Source organism: Vespa mandarinia, chromosome 1 (assembly GCF_050613455.1).
Source record: "Vespa mandarinia isolate Hongniang chromosome 1, ASM5061345v1, whole genome shotgun sequence".
Taxonomy (NCBI): Eukaryota; Metazoa; Arthropoda; class Insecta; order Hymenoptera; family Vespidae; genus Vespa; species Vespa mandarinia.
Genome location: NC_140810.1, coordinates 10,293,315 through 10,318,484, shown reverse-complemented (window position 1 = coordinate 10,318,484; position 25,170 = coordinate 10,293,315). Strand labels below are relative to the sequence as shown.

Sequence of the window (25,170 nt, the reverse complement as noted above, 5' to 3'; positions counted from 1 at the left end):
CTAATTTCTGTGAGAAATTTCCAGAGACTAACGTTGTTTTATTCATTCCTCTTATCTTATAATTTTTCTTACTAAATTGAAGATTAAAAAATATATATTATTACTGTTTAATAACTGTATTTGTATGTTACATAAAATTTTCTAATTTCCAGTCTTTTTGTTAAAATTCGCAGAGACACGCGTGTCTCATCTTTCATTCTTCGTATATTACAATTTTTTTTTAAGACTAAATTTAGAAATACATATCATTATGATTATTATCACAATAACTAGTCGAAAATTATTGAGACGAGTATATATTTTTAGAAATTTATCTAATTGATACGACGTGATTGATTGTTAAAGTTAACTCTTAACAAAAAAGATTTTTCCTCGTCGTCGTCGACATCGCACGAGACGTCGTAAAGACGCGTGTACGAGAACACGTTTGAAAAGTTTCTACGATGGGGTCGAGGTGTAACCTCTTCTTAGGTACGTCGAGCATCCAGCTGTTAGAATCTTCAGAGAACCACAGGAACAGGCGTTTAAACAAAGGGGTTGCCTCGTTTGAATACCAGCCAGTGGCAATTTGTGCGCATAAAGCCTTAGGAGGTTCCTTGCGATTCGTGAATGGAAGAATGAGAAGAGAATAAGAGAGTGAGTGAGTGAAAGAGAGAGAGAGAGAGAGAGAGAGAGAGAGAGAGAGAGAAGGAAGGAAGGAAGGAAGGAAAGAGAAGCTCGATGCAGGAAGTGCTCGTTTTCGTCCTTGTTACGTCGATGCCGTAGCTGGGTAACCATGGCAAAATTGCCATCATCGACCACGAATTCTCTCCAGTAACCGTTGTTAATTGGAACCATTAACTATGCTTCGAACTCGACTCGCAGCATCGGAATCGCGATCGGCTCGTTAGATTTTCTTTCTCCTGATTTCTACTAATACATTTATGAAAAGGAAAGAGAGAGAGAGAGAGAGAGAGAGGGAGAGAGAGAGAGAGAGAAAGAGAGAGAGAGAAAGAGAAAAACTTTATTATAATTAGCTTAAAATTGGACAAAAATGGCAAAGTAATATCATAAAAAGAAAATGAAATGGGAAAGAAATTAATTATAAATAAAATAAATTAATTTATATTTATTGCAAAAGATTTGAATTTTTAAATGAAAAATTATCTTATTATCTTAGTTCAAATGTGATTTTTTATTGTGAAGAAAGATTAAAGAAAAGATTCAGTAATTAGACGATGTTAAAAATTAATTTTCCATCTCTTTTCTTAATACTCGTATATTATTTATATTTTCTATTATCTCCTTGATGTATTTAAAGACAATTATTTTCCTTAGAACATCAATACATTTTTAAGAGAATATTTCCACGACGCAAAAAAGGACTTTTCGTTTATCCTTTCTAATTATAAATTCATCGTTTTAAGTATGTTCTGCCTTTCAAAAACGTACAAACGTTAATCGTATCTCATAATTTCGTTCTAGTTGTCTAAAATTAATTTGTGTATCTTATATTTATTGATGATAGATCGACCATTTATAAATACAAAGTACAATCATTAAAATCTTTTTTCTTTTCTTTACGAATAACATAATACAGTTTTTAAACTAATTATAATAATCTTCTGTTTTTTTTTCCTGTTACTTCCATTTTTCTAACTATCCACTAATCGATAGATATAATATATATCGATTAGTGGATAGTTAGAAAATCGATAGATATAATATAATCGATAGATATAATATTTTTTCTTTACAAAAAAATTTCTTTTTAAAATTAAAAGAAAATAAAAAAAAACGTGTACTAAAGAGTTAACATATGTGATCTTGCAATAAATAGAAATATATGATTTAATCGGGGACTCATTAAAGTCATAATTAAACTTTCCCTGGACGATCTAAACAGATGGTGTCTTATGTAAATACGTATGCGATGAGACATCGTTTGATACGACTGACTAATTAAACCTATTACCATGTTTTCATCTTATAGAGATCTAACTTGGAATAGTAGACGCAACCGATTTAAAGCTCCTTATTTAAATAGAATTCTAAGGTAAAGAGGTGAACATGAAGAAGGAAAAGTTATGGACTTTAAAGTTAGTTATGCTCTTATATGCTATAGCATAAAATGCAGATCTATGTATCTCCTTCGTTTGTGTCGAATATGCTCACAGTTAAAATATATTTTCCTGTCTTCGATAGCACTTTAATACTTCCAGCTAATCGCTCGCTATTAACTCACCGCAAGCTGCCGTTTTATCATTGGCTAAATTCGTATCTTTGTTCGTCGTATTTCTACATTTCACTGATAATATTTCTTCTCTTTCTTTCATTATTTATTTATATAATTTCTTTCTATATTTTTTTTTTGTTCAACGTCCATGCGATTCTAATTCTATATTCATACATAGATCGGTATGGATATATAAAAAGGTTTAAAAACATTGTGATCATTTCCAAGATCACTCATGTGTTAATAGATTTTATGACGAAGCCCGAAGAGAAGCTCGCATAGTGACGGCTCTTATTACGTGATTCTCTCTTTAAACTGGGTTAGTTTTCGTGATGGTCGACGTTCGTCCTCATTTGTCCAGACTGAGTCAGTGCGATGACTCATACACATTGGTCGATGACCTTTAAACTTCCATTTCGAAAAATCATGTCGATCGTATTCCAAACGTTTGTCAATCATAATGACTATTATCTATATAAAAAATGATTCGTCAATATTATTGAATATGAAAGATGATTACCAAAAATCATGTCAATTGTGTTACAAGTGTCTATTAAAAAAATAAAAAAAAATAAAAATTATTAACGATTAATTTTATTTCAAAAAATTATCTGTCAATATAATTGAATTTAATAAATGATCATAAAATTAATAACAAAGATATATTTCATTTTTGTTATAATAAGTTTCGAAACGAAAGAAAATCTTAGTTCAAATGATCACGAACGATTTACTTTATTTCTTTTATATATGTATATATACATATATATATATATATATATATATATATATATATATTTATATTTATATACGAAACTCCAACCGGGAAATGAGAAAAGTTTACTCGTAAGATTACCCTTAAGCCGAAAGCTCAGACTAGTACCACGAAAAGTTCGAAAAGACGTTCGAGACAACGTCCACAAGTGGCGCATTCGGTAGTTTGAGTTAGTTTCAAATTCTCTCTCGTGTTTCAGGACGTGAAAATTAGAATTATATTCCACGTTCCTATAGCTTACATTCTCCCATTTAGAATATCAACGGCAAACGTAGACTACTTATTACATAATTGCCTACGTGATATTTTGCAATTATATAGGAGATTTAAACGTTATACCTTTTACTATTTATCTATATATATTCGATAACGAATACGTTGATCGCCACTATTATTAATTTATTATCCATACTCTCCTGCTTTAACATGTATTATTTATCAAAATCGTGACTAAGCTGATCTATGATCTTCAAGTTGTGATTTTTCTTTTTGTTTTCCGAAGGCTTACAAGTACCCTGATGCTCTCATACTCGACACGTTATTAACAGCTTATAAGATATATAATATACCGATTTTAAGTCAATTTTGTTAATATCGTTAATTGCATTATATAATAAGGTTTCGCTCATTTCATAATACCTCGATTTTATATTATTTTGTATTAAAAATATTGGATAAAAGATGTAATATAATTTTTATTAATTATAAATATAACTCTAAAAGAATTATTATTCTTATATATTTATAATTGTATCATTTATATATATATATATAATACAATTTACTCTACTATGATTACAATAAACAAAATCAGCTAATTTTTGTTAAATTTCCTATAAATTTTCTAATCTCGCATATATAATGATATATTGTTCATTCCTTCTCTTAAATTTTATTATTTAATTAATTTCATAAAAAAGATGTATGTGCGTGTGCGTGTGCGTATGTGTGTATGTATATATGTGTATGTGCGTACTTACTATAGTATAATTTATGTATTATAGTAGACATAATAATGTTTGCTCGTAATGCTTTAAAGAGTTTAAAAAATCAATCGGCTTGTACTGTCTGCGATGATTGAGTTTCAACGAGCTTTTAAAGCCTCCAAGGGTAATTTTAATTTTAGAATCTAAATTGTAATTTTAGAATCTAAAAGAACCACCATCGTGTTCATACATATAACTGATATACCAGAATCCATAGAGATACCACCAATGATTATTTTCTAATCCAGACCATTGAATTTAGATTTTATGGTCTGTGTAGGAAACTCATCAGCTTGACTGGATCTCGAAAAATTTTATATTAATTGGCGGCTTCCCGCAAAGCTCAAAATGGATTTCCTTTTTTTTTTTTTTTTTTTTGTTGTTGTTGTTAATACTCAACCTTGGAAGAAATTACAAATTATAGAAGTTTATTATCAACAAAGTGCATAGATAAATTTCGTTCTTTTGTCTCTTTGAAAATGCAATTATTTTTTTCCCTCGTGTTCGCATCATTAGTTTGAATATGACGAAAATTCATGCTTCATAGATCATAATGATATTCTCAAATATTTTAATTATTCACATTATGTAACGATGCATTTATTACTATCTTTCTCTCTCCCTTCCTCCCTCTCTCTCCCTCCCGCCTTCCTTTTCTTTTTCTCTCTCTCTCTCCCTCCCTCCCTCTCTCTCCCTCCCTCCCTCCCTCTCTCTCTCTCTCCCTCTTTTCTCTTTCTCTTTCTCTCTCTCTCTCTCTCTTTCTCTCTCTCTCTCCTTTTTCTCTTTCTCTCTCTCTCTCACTCTATCTCTTCTACTCATTTTTTTATTAAAAATAAACAATTACTTTAATATCGATAAAAATTATCTCGATGTTTGTTCTTCGAATTTTTATGATGATCAATCGATGATTATATTATAAATCTAAAGTAAAATCATGAGAATTTTTTTTTGTTTTTGTTTTTTTACATAGACATTATAATTTTCCTCGAAACAATTTTTTTGTCAACGTGCATTATAATATTCTCTGTAATTGAGTTATATAATCCGTTTAATCGATAAAATTACTAGAGAAAAATTATGATAAAAGAGTAAAGCCTTCATTTGTCGTAATGTCGTCAATTCCTCGTTTAACTTCTTACACCAAGTAGTTCATTACTACGTCCTTTGTGAGTGTCCCAAGTGCTTCGAAGAGACGTTAAATTTGAGCACGAGTACGAAGTGGATCCCCAACGCTGTTAACTCCTATCGTCCCTCGTCATCGTGGTACGCAATTTACGAGACGCATCTTCTTGACGTTAGGACGTCGTCTTCGATGTCGAAATCCTTTTAAAACATTAGAAACACCGTTTTACACGTAAAACTTTCTTCTTATTAAGATCATTGAATTTATCTTTACGCAATCCATTTCCTTCTGTAAATTATTTAATGAACATATTAACAAGACTTATCGATAAATCAATAATTATTTTTTAATAAATTGAATAAGTTTTAAGTCGATTTGACAAATTTTTCTAAAATGTTTTTATTAAACATTTCGAAATATCTTATGATAAATCGATAAATCATTGTAAAATAAATTAAAATCAAATGTAAACTGATAAATATAATATCAATTAAATTTAGCAAATTTTTTTACTTGTCTTTTACAAACTTGAGATGGAATAAAACACAAGTCTATTATAAGAAATTGTTTAAACTATGTATATAAAAATAAAATACAAAAAAAAAGATTTTAATTCGATAATTTAAAGGAAAAAAAAAACTAAACAAAGATGAAAAACTATTTAAATACAAAAGGAGAGTAAAATAAAATACAAATTTGGTGTAAACATTGAAAAGAAAGAAAATTGTATGTACAAGAAAGAATTTAATTCTTTTTCGTATTATTATTATTATAATCTGTGTGATCGACATAGTGAACTCGCTTGAATTATACTAATGAAAGTAGCTTTTGCAAATGACACGAGTTCAATCGTTATCTTAATGTCCGTCGTAAATCTTGTTCAAGTTAAAAGGGAAACTCTCATGTGAATTAATTATTATGTATCAAGTCTCGGTAACGGCGAGAAAATTCGAAACTCGCCGATAACGTTATTTTTATCTTGCACTCATTGAGATTAATACATAGTTTAGAATTCTCGATATGTGTGATACCTGCATATGTGTTACTCTCACGATTTCCTTAACAAAACTTAATTGCAAGAGCCTTTCCTCACACTTCACTTCGACTCGCTTCCTTCGCGTTCGCAAACGCGTTTTACACGTCACGGATGACAAACAGAATAATCGCTAACGCGGACGAATGGTCGACTAGAATGCACGACTGAGAAACTGCCATGTTGTACCAGCGTTACGATAAAATTTCAACGGACTTGCACGGACGTTGAATCCTTTGCGATTTATGCGACATGTAATTGTCTCTGGAAAATATTTGCAAAAGAAAAGAAGAAAAAAAAAGAAAAAAAGAAAAAAAAATTAAGAAATAACAATGTATACAAGAAATGAAATAAGCGTACTTACGTATTTAAAAAAAAAAGGAACTAAGTCAAACTTAGAATTTTTGTAATCATTAAGTTAGAAATTAATTAAATAATCTTTAGCTTCGTGTGAACGACAAATTTGTGAAAAATTATATTGAACAAAAATGTCTGATCGATAAAACGCAACAAATGGTTTTTCGAAAGTAAATTTATTATATTTAAATGTTTCGATAAATGTTTAAAAAATAATACCCACTCGACTACAATTTTTTTTTAACCAATTACGCGATCGTTGATTCCGAATATTCGGAATTTAATTAATTAAATAACATATCCATTTGTGATTTAGTTTCGAAAAATTTGCCGGTCGTTATAATTTTATGAGAGTTAATTAATGTGAACAACTAATTCTGTTCGTTGTTATTACGTTAAAAAATTTCATCATTTCAAGGTGATTACATGAATAAGCAAATTTTTTATAACGAAAAAAATTTAAGGAAGTTATTTTTCGTAAAGCTTTCTCTCAAATAATTAAACTAGCCCTTTTCGCCAGAAGCAAACACGACAACGACGAGAAATTCCTACGCTATCTCTTCTTAAGTATCTGACATAACGGATAATTAGCGAAAAGATCGGGCGATCATTAAATTTTGCGAGATACCAAAGTAAAGAGAGAAGAGACGAGTGTTGAGATATTAATCGAATGCATTAAGGATCGCAAATTGGTTGAAGTCAAAAACACTCCATCTTTCTCTCTCTTTCCCTCTCTCTTTCTCTCTTTCTCGTTTATTTTTGTGTATATATATATATATATTTTCCCATTTACTTAAACGAAATTTACGATGCGCCAAAAACGAAGACATCGAATTTCTCGATTCCTCTCGTGCAATCGGAATTCAGGTCGACGAAGCCATCGCGTAACAACCAGATTCGTCCTGTGTGTACCGACGATTATTCTGAAGCATCCGTTGAGTTTTCATCGAGCGAGAAAAAGAGAAGTGGGTAGAGATAGATAGAAACAAGAGAGGGAGAGAGAGAGAGAGAAGATGAGAAAGAGTTTTCGCGTTCGATAATCAGAAATACGACGATGCTGTACCTCGTTCGAGAGTCGACTCGTACATCAAGCTAACGCTCCGGTTTTTCATTCGACGCTTCGTAATTCACTCCCTTCTCATTTTCCATCTCCTCAAGCCTCACTATCATCCTTGTCCCTCGCGACCAATTTCATTTTCCGTTCTTCCTTCTATCCTCTTTTGCTTTTTATTCCTTCACACACACACACACACACACACTTTTACTTTTTTTCTTTTTAAAAGAGATCTCATCTTTTTATTTTAATTTGTATTTCTTATGTACTATGTTATCTCTTATTTTATTTAATATTTTCTTTTTTGATTTTTCTTTATCATTTATTTTGTATATCATAAAAGAAAGAGAAATTTATATATATTTATTAAAATTATTTTTCTCTTTGTCTATCAATGAAATAAAATCATCAAAAGATTTATAGAGTTCTCTCTCTATCTCTCTCTCTTTCTTCTTCTTTTTTTAATATTTAACAATTTTTCTTTCCTTCCTTCCTTTCTTTCTTCCTTTCTTCCTTCTGTGGTATTTCCTTTGGATCGTTCTTTATCATTATTGTCATGGATGTTTTCAAGACGATACTCTGAGGAATCAAGTATTATCGCAACTTACAAATGTTTCGTTATCGGTGATTCTTATGCGAGTCGTGTCCAGGGACGACCCACTGATCCTCTCGATCCGTAGACGATCTTTGCCAGAAGCTCTTCCAGTATCTCGAAATGCAGTTACTTTGATATTTCCTGAAGATCAAGTTCTATTTCATTGTAGTTTTCATCGATTTTCCTTCTTTCCATTCTTGTTTTTATCTTTCGATTTATTGTTAACATTGATATTCTCATAAAAATGATTTTTTGTAAAAATAATTTTATTTCTTTTTTACAGAAATTTAATTTTTATAATAATTTTCTGTAAGAATATTTAAAGATTTTACTTTAAATTTTAAGAAATATAATTCTCATGATAACGATAAAATTCGTATCGCGTATTATATTTTTAATATTTATCAATACAAAACATCGATAAGAAAAATGTGAGAGATAAATAAGGCGGAAATGACGAGGTACATTGAAAATTTCTCTATCTATATTTTCTAGTCAATTGACAATCTAAAAGAAAAAGATACTGTTTCACAATAACGTATAAATAAAACGAAAAGCTAACAATAAGTGGAAAATCAAGTGAGACGAAACGATTTGCAGGACGCGTATCTAATCCAGTCAATTCTACGGGCATCGTGATTTTTGCAAGACGACCCACGCGTAGAAAAGGATGGAACGGATAGACGACGATGAAGGATCAAGAAAAAGCTAAGTAGAAAGAAAAAAGAGAGGTAGAGAAAGAAAAAGAGAGAGAGGGAGAAAGAGAGTACAGCAGGTTGTCGATTCGACCAGGTCGATCAGTGTATACTCGACAGCGAATGTGTGCACACGCGTGATCGCGAGTAGAGAGAAAGAAAGATAAAGAGATAGAAAGAGAAAAAAGACAGAGAGAAAGAGAGAGAGAGAAAATTGAGAGAGAGAGAGAGAGAGAAAGTTGAGAATGGTGCTGAGAAAAGAAGGACGAAAATAGAAGTAGCCTCGGATAATTCATCGAGGGCGAGTTGTGCGAAACGCTTCAATGCATTTTATGTCAATTTGATTTCTTAAGAATTCTCTTTTTCAGAAACAAAAAAAAAAGAAAAATAGAACAAAAATACAACTTTAATTACTTTTTTCCCTTTAAAATTTATAATGTATTATTCCCACTATAATTTCTTTCCGAAAAATTTCAATCAAAATCGAAATTTAAATAATATTGAATAATATTTATTGTATCGATCTACGATCTAATTGTCGATTACGACATAAAGAGATAGTCGACATTTTATTTTCGAGTGTCATTCTTGCGATTTAGTTTTGTTTCATTCGTCGAAATTGATTAGTGTTAATACCGTTAATGATATCAATCGTTCACGAATGTTCTTAATTATTAATTGTTGAATCTACAAAGAGAATCGCGAAGATGCTCGAGCTCGTAGAAAGAAAAGCGAATGGAATTTCGTGGCACGGACGACGCACTGAAAATCTCGCAGACATTACCAACAACTCGAAGGGGATATTTTTGATGAAGAAAGAGAAGGACGTACCGCGTGAGAAACGATGGAAAAGAGATAGTAAAGGTCTCTTGTGTTCTCTCGGCCAGCTAGGATACAATGATTCTTCATATAGTCCAGACACGCTTGGCACGTGGAAATTTCACAGAATTACTCATAGAAGGTAAATCGATTAATCCTAAAATGCATGTGGTTCGGTAATAACAATCTATTTACGATAAAGTAAATCTAGTTTAATACATTGAAATCAATTGAAAATTTTGTATATTTTATCCTGAATGTCCCAGTATAACTTGCATTATTGTAAACATATAATGATAAATTATTGTAGTAGTATTTAATTAAATAAGACTATATATTTATCAATAGTCGACCAAATTTTAAAATAATAAATAACAAATGTTAAATTTTAAATATAAAAACTTTAAAAAATAGCAGAAAAAAGTAATAACATATTGTACATACTGCAATAGGGGTCAGCACTACCTTTGTTTATTTTCATACAGTTTATCACGAAATCTAATTTTTGTAAAATATTATGTTAGTTATCTTTTAAACCAAAAAAATCAAATGTATCGTTCAATAATATTTGAAATAATAATTTACAACTACATATCATAAATACATAATTCATTATTCTATTTGTAGCGAGTGAGAGCAATGTAATATATGTGCAACAATTTAATTTTTTATTAAATTGCGTAAACGACATTATGATAATGTACTGTTTTTCCATTATACTGTAATATTTACTGAATAGCTATGATATATTTTTTTCTTCAAAATGTTTAAAAAAAAAAAGGAAAAATGCATCAAATAATTAACATTATTTATTTTTTTGTTAACAAAAATTATAAGAAAGAAATTTCTAACAAAACATAAGCACCGATCATAACTAACGCGACCGCATAATTACGCAAGGATCCTTCGACTGTTTTCATATTCACCTACTTTCAATTGTTGATATATATTTCCGCACGCCTACGAAACTACAATATAACGCATGTATTTATAATATGTATATATACATATATATATATATACACACACACATACGTATATATATACGATACGACCACATTTAAAAAATATACGAGTCTTATAACGCTGATACTTAGCTCAATAACGCAAAGATATCGCTGATACGCTGAAAACTGAAAAGAAGTTACAAATATACATATAAATTAAGAGATCTTCTCGGAATCCCTTGGAATCCAGTTTATCTTCTAGATCTTATGGTCCTTTCTTTTTATAAAAATAGATAAATAGATAAATAAATAAATGTTCAATTGCATTTATAGATATGTTAAACGATTAATACAAATAGTTGAAATAAAATAATGAACTATATCAAGTAAACATAGCTATTTAATAAATATAGATCAGATTAAAGATTAATCTAATATATTAATTTATCTAACACTAATATAATATTAATCCATATAAATTTGATATCTAATATTAATCTAATTTAATAATTATATGATCTAACAAAAATATAATACTAATTACAAAAAAAGTTATTGGGATAAAAATTAAATAGAAATGATTTAATTATTAAAGATAGAGAAATAAAGTCTATTTTCTATGACAAGAATCGATTGATAAAAGAAAGAGATTGAAAAATAGTCAGACTCGGGTCATGATTCGTGTTAGTGATTATTACCGTTTTAAGGGTCGATATTAACGAGCTGTCTGTAACACGTACGATCATTATTTTTCGGACGATGCAAAAGTGCAATAGAGAAAGTCATAGTGAAAGGAAAGCTGCGTGGGCGACAGTCGCAGGTGCGTAGTAGTTCTGGTCGGGCCGGCAGGTCAGGGCCGGAGAACAAGACTCCCCTTCTATACATATGTATATATATATATATATATATATATATATGTGTATATATATATAAAACTTTTATCAATACTTTTTCAACCCTCAACCAACCCTCGATGTCCATTCCATGGAAAAGAATTTTTCTATTCGACTCCACGAATCCGATCGAGATTCCACAACCTGTATCGAACGAGCACATTCTTTATATACATCGAATTCCACGATGGCTTTCAGATCGGCGTGATTTTTCGAAATTTCCATTCGTTCCAATGCACTTCGTGCTTCCTGTTCGAATTTTAAATATGAGACAGATCGAATAAAAAACAATTATGTATACATACAATGATAAAAAGTGATGTCACAAAATTAAATAACACGAGATATATTAATTAAAAGACAAATTAAAGATAAATTAAAAAGGTATTCTATATATTCGGTGATGAATACAAAATTATATACATAAATAAATAAAAAATACGAGATATAAAACAAACAGGAGGAAGAGATACATCAAATAAAGAGGAAAAAATGAACTATAGAGACATTTAATATGATAAATAAAAATTTACTTATGCAAAAATAAAAAAGAAAGAGAGAGAGAGAGGGGAGAGAAAAATATTTCATTGGGGTATAATAATTCTAAACAAAGACAGGAAATGAAACAAATTATTCCATCGCCTTGAGATTCAAGTGTTACATGATCTCCGGATCTCCGGGGGACAAAATGCGAATGACTCGAAGAACAGGTAAGATCTTCGTGGAAGGAATTGCGTTCTTCTTACGATATCGTGAAGGAATGATTAGTATCAAATGCGAATGGTTATTAGTTCGAGCAAAGAGACACACTGTCACTATTATTACGAGTCTTGCGGCGTGTTCTTTCTATAAAGCTGATACCGCTCGTAATCGATATCACATGTCACTTTGGTAATATTATCAGCACCTTGTGCTGTAATATCACGAATTGGAACAAATACGTATATATGTGTGTGTTTCTATGTTCGTGCATGTGTATATATTTACATAAATATGTACGTCTATATAAAGTATATACGCATACATATGTACGTCTATATAAAGTATATACGCATATATATATATACATACATATGACTATGGTATCGTTAGCAAACTTATAATTACGATGTAAACTCCGATAACACGTATTTGTATCACCCCAAAATCATCGATTTGATTATCTCTTGTATATCGACTAATCGCACTTTGTTGAGCGTGTCTATTACTCGCTTTCTAATATCAATTTTGTATCTCGCAAAATCAATTATTCTTAATCTGGATATTACGAATATTTGCAATTTTAGTACTTGAGTTTCTCGTTGATTAGAATCGATAAATTAGTTATAAGAAAAAAAGAAAGAAAAGGAACAAGTTTTTTTTTTTCAATCAGAATAAGAAAAAAAATTAGGGGAAAAAAAGGAACATCCAATAACGGAACTGATTTTACATACAATGCCTATTCAAATTGATTAAATTAAGAATTCTGATTAGAAGGGATATCGTATTTATACAGTTGATTCATAAATAAATAATGTTAGAAGAGTGAGGAATTTATTAAAATAATTTATAAAGTTTATATACAATAATAATTTATTATAATATAAGTATGGAATTTATTAAGATAAACTAGCAATTATTTATGAATCAGTACAATATAATGTATTAAATAAAACGCTCATTGGTTTGATTCAATTTGGAACTGAATATTTGTCCGTACGAGTCAATCGAATGAAAGGTGCATACGAGCGATAAATCGAAGCTTAAATCGAATATTAGCGTCATTCCTAATGACTCTTGCTCAATGGTCGCTCGTTTCGCATTCAATGAGATGCGGATGCGCAATAATGTACCGGGGATCGCGAATTGTGCAATAATTTGCGTTTAACCATGGGAACCTTTGTCGGAACTCGATGGAACTGGAAACTCGTTTCGCATAATTACATTGATAATAATTTCTGATTCGATCCTTATCGCGAAATGTTATCTCTTGCAAGTATATAAAAGTTACACGTAACTATTAGAATATATTGTAAATATTCTTTTTTTTCTTATTTTTTTTTTATTTATTTTTTTTTTTTTTTCATTGCACAAATTTATCGTATATAAAACACACATTTGAATAAAATATTAATATAATTTGAATAAATTTATATCTAATATAAGAATTAAAATTAAGTAAAAAAAAGAAAAAAGGAATGTAAAAATAATTCAAAAAACAATATATTTAAAAAATGAACAATTTTACAAGAAATTTTATACAATTTTAATGCCGAGATTAGCACCGTCGTTAATTACTCCTATTTACGGACTATCGAGTAGCCCATGGCGCACTGTTCGAGCAGTTCGTTCCTGACACGACGACATTCCTTAGCCGGACAACGCTAGTAATATGCATTTGCATTAATAGCGGCAATACAAACAGGCGCGATGTAGTCGCACGAAATGATTTCGCTGCTCACGCGTGGCGGAAATGTTTTCGATCGTTCGTCTGATTTTTCAATACTCCATTGATCATTCCAAATGATTCACTGAATCTTTTTATTTCTTCGTTTTCAATGTCGAAAATAGAATATCATGTGTATAAATAATATATAATTATTACATATAATTATCTATCATAATAATAGTATATAATTAACAGTAATATATATGTATTTGTATTACAGTTTGTGTGTACGTGTGCATGCGCGTGTCTATGTTTATTTATGTACAATATATAGATTATATTTATGTACAATATATAGAGAATATCTTGTCTACGACATTAAAAATAAAAGAAGACGTACATATACCATATATATATATATATATATATGTTACATACATGTTACATATAATATGGTACATATGCGTCTTCTATATATATATTTATTCAAAAATAAATGTAGAGCCTGTTTAAAGATTCGTAGATTATAATTTAGTATTATTTTAAATCTAATTAAATATAATACCTCATAAAACTAACTTATGTATGTTGTGTTTTATAGCCTACATATATTAATATATACATAATATATACATATGTATATATTTTTATATATAACATATACGTATATATATGTATATGTATATATATATATATACGTATATATATATATATATAATGATATATATAATGATATATATATATATATATATATATCATCAGTAATTTGTTTGATATGAAATTTCATTTACATACGCTCAATTATATCTTCATTTATCGTCATGAAAACGTCATGCCAGATGGCAATGATGCTGCCTTTAGCTCGATCATCATCTAAATTTCAAATATACGAGAAGAAAGATAATTTACAACGGAGACTTCCCCCTTTAGAAAAGTTGAATTCCACATAAACATACACGTTCTTTCTTGAATACGATGAATATTTTTAAATGATCGAGTTAAATGAAACACCTTATATAACGTCAGACGTAAGCATGTAAAACGTGTCAGAGGGTTGCGCGTTCAGTGAAACCATGAATACGATCGTGCTTGAATGGGGAGTACAGTCATAGGGAAGAGAAACAGAAAAAAAAGGTTGGAGGCAAACACGCATTCTTTTGAAATGGTACACGTCATTCGCACCTCGGCAAAGCGAATCGTGAAAAATCTAACAGCAGAACCCGGAAAATTTTCGCAAACGATGAAAATATACGAAGAGATTGGTTAAATTAACCAGAGTGGTTTACTCCTTTTCTTTTACTCTTTCTCTCTCTCTTCCTCCCTCCCTCCCTCCATTCATTCATCCATCCATCCATCCATCCATCCATCTATTTATCTTTTCCTCTCTTTATCCTTCCCTTTCTTCATCTTTTCCTCTCTCTATCTTCGCACTAGTTTGTCTTTCATTTAGGCGACCAACGAGAGAGTTTTTAATTTTAAACAATTTCACATAAACCAGCAGACGAGCCAAACATGTCTCCTTTCTATTTCTTTCTATATCTTTTTTTTTCACTCTTGGACAATCTATTTGCGTTAGCGACACTAAACGTTTTCTTCGAGGAAAAAAAATTGAAGGGAAAACTTAGAAAAATATATCTGGCATTTTTATTAATCAATAACACAAATTTTAATCGAACCAGGGAAAATCCATATCTATGACTCAAAAATATTTGATATCAATCGACGTTCCTTGTCATAAAACATTTTTATTGAATCATCACATTCGATTCGTCACAGATGTGACGAATTTTTTTATTTTTTTAATCTTTTCAAAGAAATTTTTTGAATCTTTCAGAAAGATCGATATATTCTTGAATTTATACTACCGTTGTATAGAAGTGATAAGAATTGCGAAATAGAATACATCGTCGTTTGGATTGCATTTGGGATAGTTGATTTCTAATTCGCTTTCGATTATTTTAAGGTCAACTGTTAATGTCATTTGACTTGTCTTGAGTCTCTAACTGTCTCTATTTCGTCGAACAAAAATGCGAGTACAGAAATTTCGTTTGATTTTCAATTGTATTTATTACAAGGAATATATTTACGTGCAATCGTTTGATTTCTTCGTTAAAAATCGTCAATTGTGTCATTCCAGGTAAATCAATGAAGACTTAAGAATTTCTTTTAATACGATCAGTTACGCAAATTCAAATAATTTTGAGCTGATAATTTGGATTAAAAATTAACTCATTAAATCATTGTCTCTTATTGTCGATAAAAAATAAAACTGATTTTCTAATGATTCCACGATAATTATTTTTATATTATTATATATTAACTGAAATCAATTAAACTTTTGTTCTTATAATATACCATATATATGTTTAAACGAATATTATTTTCATATCATTCTCTTCGTCTAGATTATTTCACTTTCACTACTACTCTATACTAAAAATGTTAAACACGCAAATACTCGACTTCAATTAAGATTCTATTTATTCCTATTTATTTTTTTGCAGCCATGAGGGGATGAGCACTGGGACAGGAGATGGAGGTGGAAGCGGAGGTGGTAGTGTACAGGGTGGTGGAGGTGGAAGAAATACACCACCTCATGGATCGCCCACCCCCATGGACAAGGCGACTTTAAAAGTCCATTTACCCAACGGTAATTGAATTTTATCTTTCTTAATAACTTTGTGGTATCCATCGAAAGGTTGACAGGGTAAAACCTGATTAAACATTTAATAAATCGAAGCTGGTGATGAAATATTTGTTTTGTTTATCCTTTGATCATATGTTTTAATTTGACAGGTGGTTTTAATGTCGTTAAATTTGGTGATGCTATCGACGTCAAAGGGATCATCTCGTTGGTAACCAGTCGACTCGCCGTTGGTACCAGACATTATCGAAATCTCTATGCGATGAGATTACATCATCCAGGATCTGGTGAGAGTTACTGGTTGCACCAAGATACCACCATGTACCAGGTATTCAATAAAATAAAAGTAAATTTAAATAATAAATACATATTAGATGTGCAAATAAGTTTGGTGCCTATTTAGCATGATTTTAATGTTTTATTTGTAAAACCAGGAAAAATATGTTAATTTTCGATATAGTTTCTGTTATTTTTCTCACACACTTATCTCTTATTTTTCGGACAGCCGACGAATACCGTTTTGATACAAAGATGGTGATTTTGATTCAATAAAATCAATGGTGCTTTTTTCTACCTTCTTGAGAAATTTTAAGTAGGAATTAAGTAGGAGAATTTTCCAAAGCAGAGAAGAAATGACTTCCAGGATTGCTTTCGTCATATGTGTTCATATGTTATCGTGCAGCATAATCACCTGTCTGATTCCACTATCGGTAAAAAGTCATTTGCGTTCAATTATATCATTCAAATTAATCATTTATTGTTATTAACAAACAAAAGTAATCGTTTCTCATAATAAAGAACACCTTTAAAATTTCAACGAATTCCTCGTCCTTCTTTTTTTTCTATGATATTCCACTGGGTTCTTCATCAATAAAATCAAAATTACCACTTCGAAATTTTTCAAACGTTTTTACGTTTTATGGGTTACAGTATCTTCATCTAAAACGGAACAAATCGTTTCGACAATATAAGTAAAATTATTTTTTAACTGATACGCAAAAAAAAATACATTGCCTAATACGCTTCTTTTTAGATGTCATCGTGCAAACTACTATTTTTTAAAATTATACCCAGAGTAAAGTTATATGGTGCGTTTAAAAGGATGATATTGATACTTAATATCCCAAAGCAGATAGGAAAAATTTTAATTCAAAACAAAATTACAATTGATTGAATGTAAAGGCATCGAACTTGTTTTGTACACCTAATATATGTCTTCGAACTGATATCTAATGATATTGATATTCATTGGATTCAGGTTCAAGAGAAGTATGAAAAGAAACATCCTCATTGCGAGTGGAGGTACGAACTCAGAGTACGATATCTACCGCAAAATCTGAACGATCTCTACGAGAAAGACAAAGTCACATTTTACTATTATTATGATCAGGTAAAATTTCAACGAATAAAATATAATAGAGGCGGATTTTTTTTTTAAATGATTAAAAAAGATAGTAAAACGATTTATAAATATAAAATTTGAAGTTGCCGATAGTGGACAACACTCTTTTAATATATAAATAAACCTGTCCTGAATTAAGATATTTCCTTATAATTGACAACTATTTCATTATATAAATTTAGAATAATGAATAGAATTATTTACAACAAAAATCATTCCATAGGTACGAAACGACTACCTCTATGCAAATCATGCTGCACTGGATCAAGACGTAGCTGTTCAATTATGTTGCTTAGAGATACGTTATTTTTTCAAAGACATGCCACAAATGGCTCTCGACAAGAAAAGTAACTTGGAATATTTAGAACGAGAGGTAGATTCAACTTAAAATTTTTCTCAACAAAAAGAAGACACATGCGTATATATATATATATATATATATATATATATATATATATATATATATACATGCGCATGTGTTTATATATATTTTATATCATATATATTTTAACAAGGAAACATTTTATTAAGGTTGGCTTACATAAGTTTCTTCCACGATCCGTGTTAAACGGAATGAAGCCAAAGGCACTTCGAAAGCTGATACAACAACATTTCAAGAAAGTAGCTGCTCTTTCGGAATTAGAATGCATGTTCAAGTTCTTTGACTTGCTTCGGGCACATTATAGGTTTGATCAGGAAAGATTTATTTGTGCATTGGGGGTAAGAAAATTTTATATTAAATTGAAAAAATTCAAGAAAAAGAAAAGAAAAACAAATTCTTTCCACAATATATAAAAGAAATGTAACACGAAATATAAAATTCATTTATCTTTTCATCTCCAGTCAAGCTGGTCCATTCCTGTTGAACTAGTCATCGGTCCCGATCTCGGCATATCTTATATGGCTCATCGAGGTGGAACAGTGGTAAGATGACTAACAAAGTCAAATTAAAATCAGTAAGATCCCATTTGCCTGTTCTTAAACCGATCATCTTTTTTTCTTTGTCGATCATTCTAGCCAACTAGAATGGCGGAGTTCTCACAAATACAATCAATTCAAACGCTCGTTTCTGACTGCAAAGAACATGCCAAAGCATGTATCAAATTAAGAGTCGCTGGAGCAGCTGAAACGCTGAGCATAACTTGCTCTAGTTTGGACCAAGCGGAAAGTCTCGCTGACTTGATAGACGGTTATTGTAGACTAGTGACTGGCAGTAATACTTCATTATGGAATCGAAAAGGTGAACATTTATATTATAAAATATTATACATTTGAAAAAATATTTGGCATGCGCAGTATAAACAAAGTAAATAATAATAATCGACGATATTGTCGAAATGTAAAATCTTTTCATATTTCTTTTCATTGTTAATAAGCAGTAATAGCTTGCTGATATGATTCTATTAGAAACGAACAGAGATATTTAGTTTTGTAAATTTTTAATAACGATCGACTTATTCATTTCTTGCATAATCCTAAAAATTCATTAATAATCTTTTTTATAAAACTGAAACATTAAGTTACATTAAATAAATAAATTGTTGTCAAGAATTGAGTAATTTGCACGTATTCCCAGTTTACTTTAACAAATTATACTAAGCTGTAACCCTGTTCACACTTCCAAGCTGCATCGTGGAAAAATTATCCCTGTCCATGCAAAGGTTTGTAGTCTTGAAAGATCCTTTTACGATAATTTAAAGCTGTTGTATACAAGCTTGTAGCCAGAGTCATTGCATCGAAGTAAGATTAAGTTTTGTCCCTAATAACTATTAACATTCATCCGTTTGCATGTCCTGGCTACAAACATGACTACATCGTCAAATAAATAAAATATCATATTTATCAAATACTTCCTAGATCTCATTGCTCTTTTTTTTTATTTCCGTTAGATGCACATCCTCCAAAATATAGACAAGATGGTTTCAATAGTCCTGAAAAAAATGTGAGCAAAACGGGAACGATTCTGTCTGAAGATTATGCAGAAATCGTAGACGAGGAAGGAGACTATTCGACTCCAGCCAGTATGTAAAATTATATTTTATTATTTTCACTTGATACAATTACATTATTAATTTATTAATTTTTCAAATAATTAAATGATATATTCTAATTTTTTAATAATTCTAGCACGAGATTATGAAATAGTCCGTAATCAAGTAGAACTGGGTGAAATTATTGGAGAAGGTCAATTTGGTAATGTTCACAAAGGATCATATAAAGGTAGGGATGGACAAACGCTAGCTGTTGCTGTTAAAACGTGTAAAGTTGATGCGGACCTTGCTACTGCTGAAAAATTCCTCGAAGAAGCATGTACGTGTATAATTCTTATATACTCTCATAAAACTAATTTAAATGTTTGGAATATTTTGTAATTTAAACGTATTTCAGACATCATGCAACAGTTTGAACACCCTCATATAATTAGACTCATTGGAGTATGTTCCGAAGCGCCAATCTGGTTGGTCATGGAATTGGCAAGACTTGGAGAAATGCGTGCATATCTTCAATCTAACAAACATCGATTAGATCTTGCGACTCTTTTACTCTATACATTCCAACTTAGTACCGCTTTATCGTACCTCGAGAGTAAAAAATTTGTACACAGGTATTTAAAAGAAAACATGTTTTCCTTCTTGGAATAATGCGATAAATTTTATCTCTATTTGTAAAATAGAATTTAATTGCGATTTCTTTAACAGAGATATCGCAGCTAGAAATGTATTAGTTTCTTCGCATAATTGCGTCAAGTTGGCAGACTTTGGATTGAGTCGATGGGTGGAGGATCAAAGTTATTACACTGCAAGCAAATGTAAATTACCGATCAAGTGGATGGCTCCGGAGAGTATAAACTTTCGGAGATTTACTACTTCGTCCGACGTTTGGATGTTCGGTTAGATATAAAAAAAATTTTTTTTTCAAAAATTCTATATTTTCTGCTTGCAGAAATAACGATATTTAATAATTTCAGGTGTTTGTATGTGGGAGATACTGATGTTAGGTGTGAAACCATTCCAAGGTGTAAAAAATAACGAAGTCATTCGTAAGTTAGAAAATGGTGAAAGACTAGCGCTTCCTAATCACTGCCCTCCACGTTTGTATTCCTTGATGTCTCAGTGTTGGAGTTACGAACCTAGTAAAAGACCAACTTTCAAAGAAATTAGAGAAACTTTACAGTAAGTTTTTAACTGTCAATTTAAGGGATAATTTAATAAAGTAACTCCAATTCCCAACGATTTATGTTACAGTGAAATTTTGTTAGAAGAGAAGCACCAACAACAGGAAACAATGAGACGAGAAAATAGAAGAGTTCAAGCCATGTCCTGGGGTAAGGGAAATATTACATTTTATATGAATTATTCATAATACTTAGCAATGGCAAAACATTTATTCAAGTTTGAAATAATATATTTTCCAGGTGCAGACGAAGTTCCACCGCCGAAACCTTCCAGACAGCCACAGAATACAGCAGCAGACCCAGCACAATTAACAGCAGCTGCACCTGTCTCTACGTATATCGTAGCACAGAGTCCGGAAGTTCTTGCTCAACTTCTTAAGGATAATCAAACTAGGGGGGTATGTCCCTCTGTCTACACTACTCCTGCCTCTCCATTTAACACACTCGCTGTACAATTTCAAGATGAAGATCAAGTCTTGACTACTGCCGTTGTCTCAGATTTACCCTTTTTCGATCCAGCGATCTCTGAGCCTACTGCTTCTCACGACACACAATCAGGAGATTCAACTTTGTCCGACACTAATTTAGATTCTCTAGATTCCTCTGATACCGTCTCTCCTCTCATGTCGAGTCTCAATATCTCAGACACAACTCAGACACAATCGCCAGCTGCCGGTAGAAAACAACAAAAGGTTAAAGAGATGCAAAACTTATACGCAGTAAGCTCTAAAGTTGTCGGTAATATCACGGGAGATTTATATTCGCCCGTGCAAAAATTTTCAACATCCAATCCAATACCCATTACAACTACTGCTTGTGGTGAAATTTACGGTCCCGTTGCTAATTTTACACAAAGTTCGGCTATCGTAGGTAATCTCAGTCAAAGTCCTAGCGTAGGTGGTAACTTTGGTGAAAATCCAGGCAATTTTGGCTCTAGCAGCTTAAATAATCAAACTCAATTTGTGAGTGGCACGCATGTTCAATCATCTAATCTTGGTCAACACCCCACTAATATCACCAGCCAAGCATATGTCAGTGGTCAACAACCTATAATTCCTAGTAGTTCGTCTACTTCAAATGCTATTACCGCTACAGGATCTCCTCGTATTAATACAGTTAACGTTCCAATATCTACTGGCAATGCGGAATGTTTGTACGGCCCTGTTTTAAAATTTCGAGCACAAAATGCTCAGAGTCAAAGTGGTGGGGACATGACATGCGTTAGTTCAGCTACATCATTTATTCCAAGTGGAAGAAGTCAATTGGTTTACAGTCCAACACCAATTCAAAACTTGCAATCTCAACCACTTTATCCTCAAAACTATCAACATCAACAAATATATTCTAACGTTAATCAAGTGGGACAACAACACATATACATTCCACGAACGCAACAAGCACAAAATATCCAACGACAAACTTCTTTGCAACCACAATCTCTTTCTTACACATCATCGCAACATACGATGCAACAAAGTCAAGCAAGTAGTGCCAATCCAATATACACAGCCCATGCTGCATCTGTTACGGTTGTTCAAGCACAAAAAATGCAAATGCCAAATTATATACCGCAAGTGCAAAGTGGGATGGCAAACAACCAATCGCCTGCATCATTGAACGTTACCGGGAACCAACATCAATCATTTGGAGTAACACAAGCTCATGGCATTCAACCTCGCATTATTCCACCAGGTGTTATGATACAACAAAGCAGCCAACAGCACACTCAACCACATGTTCCTAATTTCATCTTAGGTCAACATTCTGGTTATATTGCTCCTACGGAACAAACGCAAGTTCAGTACAGTGCTACAGGTTTCCCGGCACAACAACAAGTGATAAACGCGGTTAGTGTTAAACAACAAGTAGCTCAAGTGGCACCAGCGGTTGTTAAACCATGCGCACCTCAAGTAGCAACTGGCATAGCGAAAATTACTACGTTTGTGACATCAAAACAAGATGAACCATTGACAAGTTCTACTGATGGTACTCTCTCTGGATCACTTATATCTTCCGCTGTCAGCGACAGCACCATGTCATCTAGCAGCTCGATGACAGAGGAGGCACAGCAAGATCAGGTTTGACTATGCCTCCTAGGAATGAAAAATTGCATCTTCTATCTGCAAGCATATCATTTGATATTACACAGTTCCGTGTATCTATAGCACCGTACATCTATTTTGAGGCAGATGTATATATGTGTATATAAGCTTTGCAGTATGCAAACGTGCACTTCCTTACACACGACCACAAACATCTACGCGTATCCGTAAACAACATACATACATACTCTCTTAAAACATATACATTTTCTTCAGTTACACACACAACAAGAATTTTTACATCAACCGAATATTTTAATTTACTATATTTGATAGGCTTTCTTATATGCATGTCGAATTAATCCAACTCTGGACTCTTATATTTTATTATTGATTACTTATATTACGTTCTATTACGGTATATATATATATATATAATATATATATACATATGTGTGTATACGTATATATATATATGCATGCAGCAAGTTTAACTGCATTATTTATATTTTAAAGTTCTGCACTTCGAAAATTATGCATCTCTTTAATTTTTTCTGTGTACATATAAACGTTTCATTCAGGTATACATGCGCATTTAAATATTTTTTTCTCCGCGTTAAGATACTAATATTTCTTGTAAATTGTTTGTTTATTTGAACGAATTTGTTACGAATGTTTACAAATGTTAATGATGCTTTCATGAATATTTTAGAGAGGTGCACAGTCCCAGATATTTGACAGTGGTGCTGATAGTTTTACTGGTATAGATGATGAACAGAAGTTATTAGAACAGCGACTTTTGGAACAACAACGGCAATCAGAAGAAGATAGTCGTTGGCTTGCGAGAGAGGAGGTACTAAAGATTATTTCATAACTTAAAATAATGATTTATATTTAATTTATACGGATATATTTCATATTTTTCCTCATTTGTAGAAACGTTTGTCAATCGCAACAAGTGGAGATGAAAGTACTAGTCCGCCAATTCCTCGTTCAGCCACGCAATCACCAAATCATGAACCTCATACCATGAACACAGGTTCCCTTGGTTCAGATAAAGGACCTGAGAAAGAGAAAGAAAAAGTAATAGTAGTAAAGGTAATGTAAAATACAATAAAATATTTACTATAGATTAATTCTAATATACTATACTCAATCAAATTTAATTTTTTTAGAAAATGGAACCAACACCAACAGCAGATTTGGATAGAACTAATGATAAAGTATATGATTGTACTACCAGCGTAGTTCGGGCAGTTATGTCTCTGTCACAAGGTAAGTTTCTTTAACTGCTATAAAAATTTATAATTATGAAATGTTTTGATATACTTATATGCAAAGAAATGATTACAAACGTATGAATAAAATTTATATAATTACAGGTGTTCAACAGAGTAAAGCCGATCAGTATTTAGAATTAGTAAGAAGAGTAGGCATTGAATTAAGAGCTTTACTGTCCTCTGTTGATGCTCTTGTAGAAATCTTACCTATATCCGCACACAGAGAAGTAGAAATGGCACATAAGGTTTTAAGTAAGGATATGGCTGAACTTGTAACGGCTATGAAATTGGCACAAAATTATAGTGCTACCACGTTAGATGCAGAATATCGGAAGTAAGTTTTTATATATCAATTCTTTTTAAGATAATAAAAGTATATACAACGTAAAAGTGATTTTGATTAATGACATTATTTTATTCGTCAGGGGAATGCTTTCTGCGGCTCATATTTTAGCAATGGATGCAAAGAACCTCTTAGACGTAATCGACTCTATTCGTATTCGATATCCATATGTCGATAATCAAATTTGTCAAAGACAAAATGATAAGAATACGTCGCGAGACTCAACACCAGAACATTGCATTCGATCGAGCCAATCTGGTGAACATTTTTTGAGAAGAAGCCAGTCGAGTGAAAGGCAAATAACAACATTCAGACAAAGCCAAAGTGGAGATCTTCTACATCGAATGGGTCAATCAGTTGATCGTTCTTTGCAGGTGATTTTAAGATATATTTATTTTTAATTCTGTAAATACATATATTATTA

General features: G+C 31.4%; 1 protein-coding gene across 5 annotated transcripts in view; it reads left to right on the top strand.

Annotated features, from left to right (window-relative positions):
- Fak (protein tyrosine kinase 2 Fak) overlaps positions 1–25,170 on the top strand; it is a 79,448-nt gene that overhangs the window by 51,513 nt on the left and 2,765 nt on the right. For 3 of the 5 annotated variants that reach the window (XM_085656821.1, XM_085656818.1, XM_085656816.1), the window contains exons 3-22: positions 16,365–16,510; positions 16,657–16,832; positions 17,763–17,894; positions 18,130–18,279; positions 18,438–18,626; positions 18,750–18,830; positions 18,924–19,146; positions 19,532–19,567; positions 19,796–19,927; positions 20,034–20,216; positions 20,295–20,511; positions 20,606–20,796; positions 20,875–21,079; positions 21,152–21,231; positions 21,322–23,159; positions 23,836–23,976; positions 24,060–24,221; positions 24,299–24,398; positions 24,506–24,737; positions 24,829–25,120. In XM_085656821.1, coding sequence (XP_085512947.1) covers positions 16,365–16,510; positions 16,657–16,832; positions 17,763–17,894; positions 18,130–18,279; positions 18,438–18,626; positions 18,750–18,830; positions 18,924–19,146; positions 19,532–19,567; positions 19,796–19,927; positions 20,034–20,216; positions 20,295–20,511; positions 20,606–20,796; positions 20,875–21,079; positions 21,152–21,231; positions 21,322–23,159; positions 23,836–23,976; positions 24,060–24,221; positions 24,299–24,398; positions 24,506–24,737; positions 24,829–25,120 — 4,906 coding nt within the window. Of the gene's footprint in view, positions 1–9,528; positions 9,795–16,364; positions 16,511–16,656; positions 16,833–17,762; positions 17,895–18,129; positions 18,280–18,437; positions 18,627–18,749; positions 18,831–18,923; positions 19,147–19,531; positions 19,568–19,795; positions 19,928–20,033; positions 20,217–20,294; positions 20,512–20,605; positions 20,797–20,874; positions 21,080–21,151; positions 21,232–21,321; positions 23,160–23,835; positions 23,977–24,059; positions 24,222–24,298; positions 24,399–24,505; positions 24,738–24,828; positions 25,121–25,170 lie in introns of those variants that run through there. The other 2 variants (XM_035875554.2, XM_085656815.1) reach the window with 1 other exon arrangement.